The 15,514-nt window shown below is 45.5% G+C and overlaps 1 protein-coding gene across 7 annotated transcripts in view; it reads left to right on the top strand.

The window, feature by feature from the left end:
* The window catches only part of MSI2 (musashi RNA binding protein 2), a 373,521-nt gene extending 362,086 nt beyond the window's left edge, over positions 1–11,435 (top strand). The window contains exons 12-14 of one of the 7 annotated variants that reach the window (XM_054585450.1): positions 3,335–3,543; positions 5,294–5,366; positions 7,676–11,435. In XM_054585450.1, coding sequence (XP_054441425.1) covers positions 3,335–3,543; positions 5,294–5,335 — 251 coding nt within the window. In that variant the 3' untranslated portion in view covers positions 5,336–5,366; positions 7,676–11,435. Of the gene's footprint in view, positions 1–3,334; positions 3,544–5,293; positions 5,367–7,675 lie in introns of those variants that run through there. The other 6 variants (XM_054585452.1, XM_054585454.1, XM_054585451.1 and 3 more) reach the window with 6 other exon arrangements.
* Positions 11,436–15,514: the final 4,079 nt, after the last annotated feature.

Below are 15,514 nucleotides of genomic sequence, written 5' to 3' on the forward strand. Positions count from 1 at the left end.
GCAACCACACATTGATGTTTTTTTCCCTGTTTTCCCCTCTGTCTAAAAATAAATTAATTTTTAAAAAAGAGTGATGTTCCATCCCCTTTTCCTGACCCAATCCTGGTGTGTGGGACCATTTCTGGCCCCTGAAAATGAGTCTTGTTGTTTAGGGAAAGGTGCCCTCCATCAAGACAGAAAACAGAGGGTGGCTGCAAAGAAAGCACCCTCAGGTCAGGAGGTCATAGCTTGGAGGGAGAGGGGAGCAGCCTCTGAGAAGTGTGCGTGCAAAGTGGCAGTCCCCTGTCTCTCCCGAACAGCCAGAGCAGTTTGTGATGAGCCTTTCCAGAGATGCATGGGTTTCCAGATGGTTTGTTTGGGGACGTTAACATGCTTTCTGGAACCTGGGTCTTCTGCCCACAGAGAGAGAAAGGGAATCTTTGACTGGAACACAGTCACGTCTCCTCCATGCCCCCAGCCATTGACAGGTCAGGTTCCACCACCCCGAGGCCTGGAGGAAGGAGACCAGCCCAGACTGGTTGCTTCTTGCCTGCGACTGCGCCCTCTGGCGGGGACCCACAGCCTAATCTTTCGCCCCAGGCTGGGGAATAATCTACAAAATGTAATGACTTTGAGCTGGGGCTCAGGCCTTGTGAAGAGTAAGTGTATACGACAGTAGGAGACTTAGGGTTTTAAAGCTGCATTCTATTACAGTGTCTTCTCCACGGTGATGTTAGTGTCCTTTGATGGATGATGACTAAGTGGGGGTGGGCAGTACTGGCCTAAGAGCTGCTTATTGTGCCATTTCCTTCAGACCAGCTCTTAAGCTACAGGCCTGGGCACGCAGGACTGGGAGAGGTAGCCGGGGATGGGCATAATTCCACCAGTCTTCTCGTCTTCTCAGCCAACGGAGGGGCCATTTCCGCAGAGCATCCTTCAGTGGGCATGCTGTGTCCTGTCTCCGAGGCTGCTTCCGCTGGCTGGATTAGTCTCTGGGTGGCTCTCCCCTGCTGGAAGGAGCCAAGGCCAAAAGCTCCCTTCTCCCCGGCCCAGCTTCTACAGAGGTGGGCCTGCCCACCGTCTGCCTAGATCCTCTTCTGGCCAGAGGAGAAAGAAGCCAAAAAAATTGATCATCCCTTATGGGCCCCCGACCCCCTGAAACAGAACAGGCTAGTTACTTGTTCGTTATTTTGTACAGGAGGGGGGTCAGCTGCCAGGGTGAACCAGGAGTCCACTGTCTGAACGCTCTCCATTTTCCCTAGCCCAGAGGAAAAAAGTGTGTTAGACCAAGATAATTCCGCCTTTTGAACATCTTGGCTTGATATTTGCCTCCATGAGTGAGAAAGGCCAAATGTTATCTTCAAGCTTAATCTTCTATATTCAAAAACTGCATCCGTTTGGTCTGCCGGAGCATTCCCAAATCAGCCACTTATTTGCTCTAAGCCTCTCTGATTTTTCTTCTCTTTAACCTGTTCTTTTCATCAGCCAGTTTATTCATCTCTCGGCTACAGCTTCCAAGGGGTCTCACCTTGGGGCCCCTGCCCCAGAGGGCATCCCAGGTAGCAGCCCCCCTTTTCTCTGTCGAGTCAGGAGCCAAGCCCAGTTTGGTGCGGTCTCTCTCCTACCCTCTTGTCCCCACCCCAGTCTCCTACCAGTCTGGCTGGGTGCATGGTCAGTCTCTTCCCATCCCAGTGGCAAGTGGATAAAAATCAATTCACTTCTGACTCTTCAAGACCCACCAGAAGTGGGGGGGCTGCAACCCCGGTCCCTATGGCAAGGTCATGGCCAAGAGGGGCGTTGCACATTGTTCTTCCCTTCTGCCATGGAGGGCAGCTGTCACAGGGCAGAGAGGGGAGTGCTGAGGGGGCAGAAGGGAGACGCTGGTTGCGAAGAGCTGCCCCGTGGAGCCCAGGCATCCGTTTCTTCGAGACAGGTTAGCTGTGGCCCAGAAGTGGCTAGCCCCGGGCTCACCTTGAGCTTTAAAAATCAGTGAGAACTTACTATTGCGATTTAAAAAAAAAAAAAATGTCTTTTTTCCATTCTGGAAAAGAAAATGTTTAAGATACTAAGGGGGACATGAAGACAAGAGGAAATTAACCTGGTTGGCAGGTGTGGCTCCCACTGGGGAGGGAGTGATAGAATCTGGGGAGGTTAAAGAGGGGGGCCCCGGCTGTGTCTCCGCCCCCCACCACTGCGGGCGTCAGTGGGTGTGAGGTCCCCACTCACTGTAGCAAAGGTACATTCCTAGCTCTTTTTCTCAGTCTGAAGTTTATATCTGAAGATGACTAACAGGAAGCAGGCGTTTTGGTCAGATATGCTTTAGCAGTAAATTGGTCCAGTCAGTATGCTCTGCATTCATATTTCTTTGTCTTTTTTTTTTTTAAACAAAAGGAAAAAAAGTTTAAATCCCCCCTTTCCTTCTACTGCAGGAGGTGAGTGTGTGGGTGTCCTATAGAGTATCATTGACATTCACCCAGCTTCGGCCCCAGCCTCCGGATTCACCATCCCCACCCCATCCCCTCCCTCCATCCCCTGCTCTCCACCCCAAAAGGGCACCCTCTGCCACCATCATTATGATTCTGTTAAGATGCCCAAATTTTCCATGACATATCCCATCCTCCGACCACGTTCAGTATGGACAATTTTCATGCAGGGATAAAAATGGGAGGGGTGGGAAGGGCGGGGGTAGCCAGTGGGGAGGGGGGAAGTGGTTTGGGGGGGTGCTGGAGAATGGAGATCTTTTTTGTCTTTTAAAAAAAGAAAAAAAAACCAAACAAATTTGTCATGTAATGGATCCAAAGACAAACAAAAAAGAAAAAGTGAAACAAGCAAAAAAAAAAAAAAAATCAAAAATCCCATCCCCAAAAGATTTTTTTCCTAGACACAAATTGCTTTGTTTCCTGTCACGTTTTAATATCAATATTAACACAATGTGTAGTCTAAAACTAGTTCCTTTGTAGTTTGCATGGGATGTGAATGCTGTCTCAACGTGCCCAGATCTAGACAAGACTGCATGAGCATCAATTCAGATGTGAACAAAAATCTCTCTTTCTCTCTCTCTCTTCCATATATATCTCTATTTCTATTGTGATAACTTGGTGGGCAGTGAAGCACCTCCGGTTGGTTGCCGTAGTGTGTTGAATGATTGTTTTTTTATTCTCTATATTTTTGGAGCTCCGAGCTTCTTAGTAGTAGCCTGGGCTGAGTATTCTTGAGTCCCTGCTGATGTTTTCGCATGGCCTTGGTTGAGTGTTAGAAGTTGGGCCTCAGCTGTTTTTCTCGAGTGTTTGGCTTGTAATGACCGGTGCATGCCTGGCTTCTGGCCTCATACCCAGCTCTATTCTCTGCACACCAGTCCTGAATAGCTACAGTGCTCAACCGAATTTTGGCGCGCCCGCTTCCCCGGCAGGCTCCAACCCGGCGCGGCCCGGAGGCTTCCCGGGGGCCAACAGCCCAGGACCTGTCGCCGATCTCTACGGCCCTGCCAGCCAGGACTCCGGAGTGGGGAATTACATAAGTGCGGCCAGCCCACAGCCGGGCTCCGGCTTCGGCCACGGCATAGCTGTAAGTACCTGCCTTTCTCTACCCTCCTGCCTTCTCCTTGCCCATCGTCTGTGGCCCATGGGGAGGGTGTGCCAGGAGAGCCCAGAGTTGGGAGCAAGGAGAGGGCAGTGGGTGGGTCCCCATCCATATCACTTCAGCCACCTATGCCTGAACTTCCTGTTTGGACATTACCTGGGTTCCTGTGGGCCAGGCCACGTGATGGAGTGGAAGGAGCATGGGCAGGTCTGGTTCAGAGCACCACTCCATGGCCTTCAGCCCGTGCAACCTGGAGCCACTTAAGTGGGTGTTTTGCACCCATCTCTTCCCTGGCTGCAAAACAAAAATAAGTATGCCTCTCTCATAAGACTGTGAGAATGAATGGAAATAGAATATGTCACCTGGTGGCACATAGCAGGTCCTCAGTATCAGCCCCTGATCCTTGATCTCTGCCTTCTGGAGACTGTCATGCGGGCTGGGACCTCAGAGCTGCAGAGCCCCTCACCTCAGGGTAGCACCCTTAGTGGGTGGAGCCCCCCAGCCTAAGGACCAGTGGCAGGGGCTGGTGCCGGTGACGTGGTGTGGGGTATAGGCCCCCTCCCAAGGAGGTTTCCTTTGCTAATGTTTCTTAGTTTCCAGGTTCCAAGTAAGTTCCCATTTGTGTTCTTTAGCTGTGCCCTGCCCCCCAAGGCCAGATGCATTTGATATTTGTAATGCTCTGTGGTTCTATAATCTGACTAATCCAGGCCATAGAAATTTGCTTAACAGATTTGCATGCCGTTTTCAGATTGTATTGTTCTTTTCCCCTCCCGGTGTGTGTGAGCATGAATGTGCCTGAGCCCACTCACTCGCTGTTCCTTCCATTTGGGAAACAAAATCGGCCAACCTCTGCCCTAGCCAACCTCCGCATTTTGGAGGCAGTTTGGCTTTGGGCTAAGATGGGAGTGCATGCTGTCTCAGGTCCTGTCCTTGTCGGGAGAGCCCTGCCTCAGGGGCTGTGCTGGGGAGAACAAAGCAAGTGCAGACACCAGGGCCCCTGGATTGCTGGACTCACTCACTCACTCACTCACTCACTCACTCACTCCTGCCTACCAACCCTGACCTCTGCAACCCGGATCTGCGTTCCATTCCACTCCCAAGCCAGTATCACTTCAGTCAGTAGGTTGATAAGTCAAATCCCCTCAGATCAGCTGCAGTACCAAATCCAGAGTTTTATTATTCAGCTGAGAGCTGCATCAGTTTGGGAGACCGTCTATCACCACATAGAACACAGCTCATTTCCATTTTCAGCGCCCAGAAACACAGGCCCTATTTGTTCTTGAAAACCTGGGTCTTTTGACCTGTGTGCTGCGCTGGTTTTCAGAAATAACCACGTCGCATCACGTTTTGTCTGCACAGGCCTTGCTTTCTCCCCATCTGGAGCCGCTGGAACTGAGGACAGAGACACTGTTATCTTAGCCCTCCAGGGGTTCAGGGCAACAGCGCCCCTGATTTTGGGCATAAGCCCCCCCCCTTTCCCATCGCCCACCCACCCCCTGAATCTGGCTCTCGATTTTCCCCTGGGCACGAGGACAGGCTTGGGGTGGGGAGGGGGGGCTGGGGGGTTTGGAGCTGGAGAGGGTGTCTTCCTGGCCCCTCGTGGCACGGTGTCTCAGAATTACATATTCATGCTGGCAACCACAGTCTAGTCCTAGACATAATTTCCTTTCCCAGAATATGACAATCTGTTCCCATGTATAGCGTGCTGATGACCTTAACAATTGTGCAATTTTAGGGACCTTTGATTGCAACGGCCTTTACAAATGGATACCATTGAGCAGGTGCTTTCGTTGCCATCTCACTCTGAGGTATTACCTTCTCTGCCATATGTCTCCGCCCTGCCAGGCATGTCCCTACATGTATGTGCACCGGGCATGCAGTGCGCACGGGCCCTGGTCTCATCACATCAATCTCTCTCCTCTTCCTGGACCCCTTCTCAGGAGGGTGGGGGCAAAAAGAAATCCAGTCTTTTAATCTCTCATTCCTTTCTCCAGCTTTAATCATGACCCCCACTTTTTTTTTTTAACTGTCTTTTTTTTTTTTCCCTCGGTTTGGTTCTTTTGATTCCTTTTCTTTATCTTCCCCACCCCTCATCTTTCTTTGTCTTGAAATACAATCAAGAGTGTGGGAAACTGGAAGGAGATCGAGGGTTGTGCCCGTCCCAGGGGGATGAAGGCAGGGAGATGCTGGGCTCCTGCCAGGCCTCCCCCAGGGTCCTGTGAGCTGACCCTGAGGGTCGCTGGGTCTCTCGGCTCCCCGGAGCTCCCTGGCTTCAGCCAATGGGGTTCCTGTCGTCAAACAGCCAGACTGCATCTTTTAGTGAAAAGAAAACATTTCTGCCAGTAACGACTGAGTAATTACCCAGATTACCGCTCGAAAAGCAAATTAAATTAACGATATCACCTGCAAAACGTGGATTTGGATCCCTGCCAGTTTCCTAACCTTTTAAACTGAGCTCAAGTTAATTAAACATTTTTTAAATCACTTTGACGGGGCTACGGAAGGGGTGGAGCGGAGGAGAGGAAGGTTGGGGCAGTCAGTGAGGGAGCCCCTTGTCACATTCTCATTGGAAAATGAGTATGTGTCATTCTTGGGAAATGCACAGGAAGTGAGAGGGGCTCTCGCGAAAGTCAGAGTGTGTCCTGCACGGCAGGTTAGTTCCGGGCGCGGAAACGTGGGTCTGTCTCTCTGGAAGGAGGAGGGTGAAAGCGAAGCCTGGAAAGGGGTCCCACTCAGAAGATGCCAGCTGGGGCATAGGCGCCTGTCACTTCAGGAGTTGGGACACAGGAGACACCAGGCCGGAGACGGGTTTGCCTCTTGGGTTTCTAGTCTACAGGACACCTCTCTTGTAGAGGGGGGACCAAGTTGAGTTGAGCTCTATAAATATCTCCTTTGGATTCTCTAATGTTGCTGCTAAGGAATCCCCTCAACTAACTCAACTACCTCTCTTAACCAAATAAACCCGTGTGTGGATTCTCCCCACCCCTCGCCTCCACCGCCCTTAGAGCGCTGACCCGGCCGGCCGAGGCTGGCTGGAGCCAGAGGCCACTAACCGTTTGAAGGAGAGCTACTCACTGCTAACGGAGCTGGGGTTAGGGCCCCGGGGGGCGTCGGGGTCCTCAGAGAACAAGGGGGGCTGAGAGGTCCAGGAACTTCGGGGACGGATGAGGGGCTCCAGCAACCCCCGGTGCAGCGGATGCTGGGGCTGCCGTCGCTCCCAGCCCCACTCCCTGGAAAATGAGGGTGGTACAGGGCGTTTGGCCGCAGCCCCGTGCCCTCGAAGGCCACTGCAGCCTTTCCGTGGGGAGTGGGAGGGGCAGGGCTGCTCCCCGCCCACCCTCCTTCATCCAGCTCTGGGACTCAGTTTCCACAGAAGGACGAAATAACCAAGAAAGTAGAAATAACTCCCCACCCGCCTCCAAAATGGATTAAGTGAGCCAATTGAGTCACGTGGCCACACCAAAACACACAACTTAGTGCCATATATCAGCCGGGGGCCTGGGCTCACTGCCAACTCAGGACGACTCAGTTAGCCAGCCTGTGATTCCTGGGCCTGTTTTTATTTCCTGTAACCAAAGCTGGTTATTTGTTGTGGGTGTTTTAATAAGTCTCCTGACCTTGACCCCCTTGGTACGCAATACGATTCTTTTTAGTGGAAATTTGCATTTTCAGTTATTGACCATCATTGATGGGTATCTAACAAGGGCAGACTTTTTTTGAAAACATTTTGGCCTCAAGAGCAGAAGCTTAACCAGAGAAAGCATTGCTGGTCAACGTGCAGTCCATCAATCCAGCCAAAACCCCAGCATGACCACATTTGCCGGCCACATTTCCTGCCATGACCTCAGGGATCCTACAGTACGGGATCGGGATCCTATCAGCCGCCCTCTCCCCAGCCTCAGGCGTGGCTTAGGTGTCAGATTTCCCAAGCTGTGCCCCAGCGAGCTGCTAGCCAGGCTGTTGTCAAACGTGCTCAGTAGCCCTACGTAGCCATACTTAGAAAGCGTGAGTTAAAAAGTTGGAATAAATAGTATACTTGCCTGACACTTCTTCTCTCTCCTCCCACCCCCGACTTGTATGTTCTCTCCTGGGCATCCTGACCATCTGTACCCTGCAGAGCATCCCTGGATGTCCAGGCAAGACTGGGCGAAGTTTCTGAGTGGCCCTTTGTTTAGGTGATGTCATCAGACCTGGACCCCCACCAGCCTCACTCCCCATCCCGACCAGAGATGGCTCACTTCGGATCGAGGGTTGACTACATCTCATCATCTCACGAATCTGCTGTAATATAAGACAACAGCTTTTAAATGTGTATATAACCCATGATTTTGGTTTTGCTTTGTTTTTGTTTTTCTTGATGGTTTCCCTTCCCCTTCTCTCTTGCCCCTTCTCCTTTTAAATCTCTTTGAATCACATTTAGTAGTGATTTTGACTTAGTCCAGTAGTCATATAGCTTTAATATCTAGTTAAAAGCTAACCATAGTATAATTGTTATATTAAGGTATTATTTTTTTTCTTTAAAAAAAAAAAGTTTTTTTGCTCGTTTTGATTCTGTTCTCACTTTTAAAGGATGCTGAGATGGTAATATTACTCTCAATATTTTGGTACAAATTCTGAGACTCTGTGAACCTTCAGGCACAACTGGAGCACACAGGGAAGCGCGGTTGTGGCGTGTGGAGGGGAGGTGGGCTTCGACGTTCTCCTTTGCGTTGTGTAAGAAGTGAGATGTAGTAAGCTAATAACAGACTATAGCAGTTCTTTTTTTGTGATGTCTCTTTGTTAACCTAAGTATATCTATTTTCGGCAATAAGGTAAGGACGACCATGTTTCGAGTGTCCTCCTTTTCTATAAGTGCTTTTTTTCTGTTGAAAGAGGTGATATTATAAGGTTTTTTGAAATTGTGAATTCTAAAAAAAAGAAATGTTGTAAATACAATTCCATTAACTACATAGAAACTATTAAGAAAGAGAGAATCAAAAATATTTTTGTGAGGGAGTCGGTCCCAGGCAGTTTGATGCTCTGTGGAAGGAGGAGGGAAAGGAACGCGAACCGCGTGAGTCGCTGCGACCGAAGACCACCCAGCTGCCAGGACGACCCCAGGAGACGCTAGAGCGCTGCTGAGCTCCTTCTGTCTGTGTGATAGACCTCACACTCTCCTAGTGTCATACCAGCATACTAACCTCTCGTCTGTGCACAGCTTCAAATGTTACCGTCTCGTTAGATTTTTATTTAAAATATGAAAAACCGCTTTTCCCGAGACTTTTTTAAAAACAAAGCTACAATTTTAATATTTAACATATTTAAAGTTTCAAAGCACACCTGTTTGGCTTGGGTGGGGAGGGGTGGGGAGACATCCTTTTTCAGTCTTAATTTTTAAATATTTGATCATTTTCTATTGTCCAATCATTTCAGCACCTCCAAAGGTTCCTCGGACCCTTTGCCTCTCTTCTCCCCCTGCCCCTCACCCGCCCCCAGCTCTGGGGGCGCCCAGGCCAGGAATGGATACGCCTGCATCAATGAAACCTTTTCTCCATTCACTTTCTATTTACAAATTAGGAAAGCAACCTTTTGGTTTATATATTATTTTTAATACCTCAGTGCTGCAAGTATCACCAGAGAGGCTATGGAAGAATTTTTTTTTAATTTATTGTAGATGTAAACAGAATTTTAAAAATAAAAAGTATAAACATCGCTGCACTGTGACTGGTGGGAAAAACTGACAGTTTCCTGTTTGCACATGTTAACATTTGGCTGTTATAATATATGGTCCTCAGTTGGGGAAAGATACTTATGATGAAGGATATTTTTTAATTTAACTTTTTTTTAATATTGGTAATAGGTCGGCAACAGCAACTATAGAAGTACAACTCAATAGATGGCATTAAAACATATTGTAGTGTGGATATATATTTTTTTCTTTTTTAAAATGTGATATTGCCGTTTTATTAATATTTTTTAAATTGTTACGTTTATAAATTTGGTACTTAAGGCACAGCCAGTATGAGACACTGAATGCGACATTTATTATAAAGAGCTGCTGCACTCCTATTTTTATAAATTTTACTAACAAAGTAGACTAATGTAGACATTCACAGACACGGTAGGGCAAATGCATCTTCAAACAAAAGGCTCCAAAATGCTAACTCAGAAAGAAAGAAAAAAGCCTTTTTCAATTCTAATTAAACAACAACATTGAAAAATAATCATGTTCTTTGTTTTTTTCCAATGTTAGGTTGTTTGGTGAGATTTTTTTGTTTTTCTTTCTTTTTTTATTTCCAAACAACCAGGTTAAGTAAAAAAATTTAAAAAAACTGGGCGCTTTTCAAATATCCAAACTTGTTCAAGTAACAAAGTAACAAAATAGGCATTTTATTTAAAAAAAAAAAAAAGACCATAAATTCCCAGAAATTCAGTGTCTAGACTAGGGAATTTAATTACCATTTGTCCATGTCGGTGACGTACTGTACTACCCTGCCTTTCTCTGCGTCCCCCATCACCTCATAGAAGACTCTTTGTTGATCACTGTCTGTTAATAATGTATAAAATGGCTATCTTGTAAGCGTGCTGTCCTGGTACTAGTGTAGTGACTTTTTTTCTTCTCTTTCTTCTAGTACATATTCATAGGTATAACGTAATTAAGGTTTAAAAATTTAGACATAGTTATTCAGATTTAGGACCAGTAAGGATAGAACTTTCTCTTATTTATGAAAAAAAAATGCTAATAATTTTGGGGCAGTTTTTTCCTTTCAATTTTTTTTTTTCAATTTCAAGTTTTAATTTTATTTTTTGCTGATCTGATGTGGTTTCAACTAACCCAAGGTCTCACGATGTTCAAATGCCGGCAGACTCTACGGCGTTTTGTAGATTCCCACCCCCCCGCAACTGTGAAGGGGTGTGCCATACTACCTTAAATGCTAATGCTAGATATGCAAAACTGGATTTTTTTAATTTATTTTTTAAAAGAGGGAGGCATGGTATATTAAAATGATTTTACTAAGAGAAAAAAATATTTTTTTAAGAATGCTCAGAAGAAATTGATAATCTGTGTGAATATGTTTTAGATGTTTATAATACCTTTTGAAGAGACCCAGTAGCCCATAGCACAAATCTTGTGGAAATCTGATATGTTTTAATGTGGCTACCTAGGTTAAGGTTCACGTTAGTCCCCTACTCATCTAGGAGTCCATTTTGAAAGATTTTTGTAAATTATGTTAGCACTGACGTTCAGCCTTGTCTTTGTTTCAGTTAAGCTCAATGGCGAACATGGGAACCACCTTTCGCCTTCCCTGGGGGGACAAACCCTCTTGGCTGATGGCTTTTCCCCGGAATCATAAAATAGCCACCGGGTGACTTTCTGGCTTCCAGATCCATCTGCCTGGGACCCCCAAACTCCTCTCCTCCCAAGCAGGGGAGAGTGAGGGGCATTAGCTCCTGGACCCATTCCGGGTTCTCCTGGATGTGGAGCAGACGGGGATGACCGGGCTCTCGGTCTCCGGTCCAGGAGCTTTTGCACACCTGGTTTGTGGCCTTCCTCACACCCATTGGGAAAACCAAACAGCCTCTCGCTCTGTCCCAGTCGCTCATTGGCTTGATTTAAACGAAGCCCTGACAGGCCTTTGCGTTTCTATCCTTCCTTCATAACCTTCATCTTAATTTGAACTCGTAGCTTGGACTTTAAGGTAGCATGGCTCTATTGCTGTCAATTTAATGTTTCACTGCACAGCAATTCACAGCCAGTGAATGTTACACACATCTTACTAGACTAGTATAAAAATCATTGGGTAATTGTTGGTTCTAATGACCTGAAAGGTGTTCAGTTTTTGTTTTCAGTTCTGTTTTTATTTGGGGGGGAGGGGCCTTATTTTTCCTTTTTTTTTTTTTTTCCTTTTTTTTTTTTTTTTTTTTTGGTTGTTTTTCATTTGGGGATTTTAAGAAAAGATTTGTTTGGGTTCCAAATAGAAAAACAAAACCTGTTTTGATCTTTAGTGCAAACGAGGGCTAGGGACTTAGCCACCACCACACTGCTTCATTCTGCCATTCACTCACTGCAGCATCATCGAAAATAAAGCAATATAGTTTACGACATTTTTTTTATTGAAGGTCAGCCATGCTTTCTGTATTATATTGCATATGAAATTGTTTACAAGAGAAACACTAACTCATCCTTCTCTTTATTGGTTGGGAGTAGCACGCAGGGACAGAGGGAGACCCGGGGCTGGGTGGGGAGGGGCGGACTATTTTTCTTGAATGTGCTTCACCAGCCAGATAACCTTCCGAGGAAGGCAAAAGCAGGGCAGGAGCAGAGGGACGGATGCAGGCAAGCACACCAACAGAGACGCTGGCGGGCTCCCCGCCCTTAACCTAAGCAGAAAAGAAGCAGAAGTCAGCTCAGCCCAGACCTGGGCGCAGACACTACACAAGGAAACGCTGTACGTTAAGCAATACTTTAATACTGTAATGTGTTTGTTTCCTTTTTGTTTCTTTTATTAACCAAAAAAAAGTACGTAAACTAACACACAGAGAAATATGAATAAAACCCACCCCTCTGGGGAAGCAACCTTAATCCAAACTCTCGGCTCTCAAAAATATAATCAGAATGTATTGTCTCAGACAGGATTTCATTCCCAGGAGGCCGGGGCATGAGGGGGAGGGGGAGGGGGACTGTGAGACAAAAGTTCCAGAGCCTCCCTAGCAGGCACTCTGCTGCTGTATCTGTACATACTGTACCATCCCGTGTGGAATCTGTGAGTGTCCTCTTGAGTAGCGTGGGCTAGCCAATCTGCCGTTCATGGTGTGTTGTAAACTCGGAATTCCATATGTAATAGGATGCAAGTCTAAGCGTTTCATGTGGACATCAATGTATCTAAATAAAACTTTCCCTAGCACTGTGGCTGACCTCACCCTTACTTTTATACTTTAGTATGAAACTGATGACAACTTTGGTAGTGAGTATTTTTTTTATATATATACATATATATGTATCTATATATATATATATCTCAAGCATCTTTCAGGTCTTTGTGTGTGGCTTTCTTAAAGCCCTGTTGTAAAAAATTACTATGTGGATGGCAGTCTCTCACATCACAGATGTGGAAAGTATAATTTTATATTTGTATTTTCAAATAAATAAGTTTGTGAAAGGTTTCCATCCTCTACTGTGGTCCAGAAATCAATGTGTTTGTCTGACAAAAAAAAAATAAAATAAACTGTTTTGAACAGAGTTTCGTGTTCCTTCACTTGGAAGGTCGAGGAGAGCTGTGTGTGTTTGGGGCTGGGGACGTCACCCATAAACCTGCCTCCCCTCACCCCTCGGCAAGGATGTGGGTCGCTGGGCCTCAGACAGAGAAGCCCTTTCCCTATCCCCAGGGATCTTATGGGACTTTTTTTATCCTCACCCAAGGATATTTTTACTGATTTTAGAGAGAGAAAGAGAAAGAAACATGGCTGGCCAGGATCGAACCTGCAGCCTTTCGATGCATGGGACAATGCTCCAACCAACTGAGCCACCCCATCAGGGCATGGGACGATTTTTATGAAGCAATGAGAGCAGGCCAGAACAAACATCAAAGGACCTGTGAGATCACAGGACTCATGGTAGAAAGTGCGTTGAAGGAGCTAAGCGGCTCTCGAGGTTGCTGGCCCCAGCGAGTCATGCACAGCCTGCTGGAGAAGGCATTGCGCCGAATTCCGTGACCCTTGAGTAGGCTGTTCTCTGCTCACTGGGAGGTCAGAGAAAAGGGGGCCTGAGAGAGAGGTTGAGCAGGTCAGCCGTGGACAAGCTGCTGCTGTCCATTGCTCCCCTGGTTGCAAGTCTCATGGGGACTGTTAAAATTTAGGAGGAAAAAAATTCAATGGAAAAGATTAGAGTGGGTGTGCCCAAAGGAGGACACAGGCTGGCTTCTCTGTCTTGAGGAATTTTATCTGCTTTCCAAAGGTGGGGATTTTAGGGGAAGCCTCGCAGTAGAATATTCATCAGCTGTTCCAAGTGTGTTCTCTTAGGGACATAGTCTCCACTGATTGGTTAGCACCGGGACAGATTGGTCAGCACCAGGACAGGGAGTTATTAGTCTTTACAGCTGGTCCTGGTGTCACAGTTCTGGTTTTGCTGCTTTTCTGGGCCTAGAGCTGAAATACAACTGAAGCCTAGATGTTACCTCTAGAGAAGAGAGGTGCAGTACCAGTTCTGCCTGCTGCCAGCCACCTGGGCATCTCTGCCCTGGCAACCTGTATCTGGCTGTAAATTGCTGGGTCAGTTCGGTTATCTGTCTCAGTTTCCCCATTTCACTTGCCAAGGCATTTTCCTAGCTTCTTGCCTCATTCTCCCTCCGCCTCATCCTGATTGCTCAGCTCCGAGGAACACAAGGCCCAACCCACTCCAAGAGACCAAGGAGCAAGTGGGGAATAGGAGCATCAGCTGTGTGCTGGACAAGTTCCACAATGGTCTGGTTAGTCCTACGTGTGACATGAGACTGCCTACATTTTCATGTTCAAGGAGGGTAGGTAGTTTGTCTACGTATGACTGCTACCTGGTAGAATCAGATCTTAACTCCAGGACACCCTGCCCCTGGGTTTGAGCCTGGTGACAAATGCCACTATCAGTGTTAAGTGTGCCTGGTTGGGGGGAGGGGGTAGGAGATGTAGGAGCTCACCTGAGACAACAAAATGTACCCAAGAGGCAGAAAAATACCAATATAGAGAAAAACCAAACTTTCAAAGAGAAACTGAAAAAGTAGAAAAATCAGCAAAAACTAGGAAAAGGAAAAAAAGAAACAGCAATGTTCAGATAAACAGAAGCATACTAAGCAAAGTAGGAATGAAAGAATGCTATCCATGGGATCTATCATTATCTAAATAGGAATCGATTGAATTTTCTAAGTGTTTAGAAAAAATAAAACCCACTTAAATGATAAGGCTGAAAATAAAGGGGGTGGCAAAGAAAAAATAAGCAAAACAATTGAAATGTCAATATCAGATAGGTGGACTTTAACATTAAAAAATTCCACAGGATACTCTGTAATGACAAAAGACATGGTGTATTATGAGGATATAGACGTGATAAACCCTGTGCCTTAACTAACAGATCTAAGCAAATCAGAACCTTATGATTTCAAAGAGAACTTGAAAACAATTAAGATATAATTATAGACTTTAATATACTTCTCTCAGAACTAGACATGTTTAATAGATAGAACTAAAGACAAGGATTGCATAATGCAATTAAGTGATCATCAGACTACATAGAATCTTTAAATAGATAGTGGATATTTTTTCTTATATCCATGAACATAAACAAAAATCAATCCAATATTTGGGAAAAAATAAGTTAATTATTAATGATTGATTATTGAATAATAGTAATTATATACATGATATTAAACAAGTAGCAATTTTATAGTCTATATTCCATTATCACAATCGATAAAATTAGAAACAACTAAAATACAGCTATAACCATTATAATTGCACAGAAATTAAGAAACAATTCTGTACATCCTTGGATCAAAGAGGAAAGTTTAAAAAATACAAACTGTCTAGAAAGCAATAAAAAGCACATGTTATACCTGAACTTGTAACATACAGCAAAAGCTATAAATGAATAGCTTTAAATGCCTTTGATGGAAAAAAATTTTTTCAGCAAAAGAACTTACTCATCCGTAGAAGATTAGAAGAAACTGATAGAAGCAGGATTTTTTTTTAATGACAAAAAATATGCAAATCACCCTAAATAAGGAGGAAAAGAGCAAAAAGCACAATATAAGGAACAAGAAAGGAGACATAACCACAGGTAACAGAGAGAAAAGAATTAATATTCAATGGTAACAAATCTAAAAAGAGGAATCAGAAAATTTTCTAGCAAATATAAATTGCTAAAACTGGTAAGAAGTGGAAACCAGAATAAACTTACTACCACAAAAGATGTTGAAAGGGTGATTAAAAATCTAATACCAAAAAATAG

Source organism: Pteronotus mesoamericanus, unplaced genomic scaffold, assembly GCF_021234165.1.
Source record: "Pteronotus mesoamericanus isolate MK-2021 breed Mesoamerican mustached bat unplaced genomic scaffold, CSHL_Meso_final contig_84, whole genome shotgun sequence".
Lineage (NCBI taxonomy): Eukaryota > Metazoa > Chordata > Mammalia > Chiroptera > Mormoopidae > Pteronotus > Pteronotus mesoamericanus.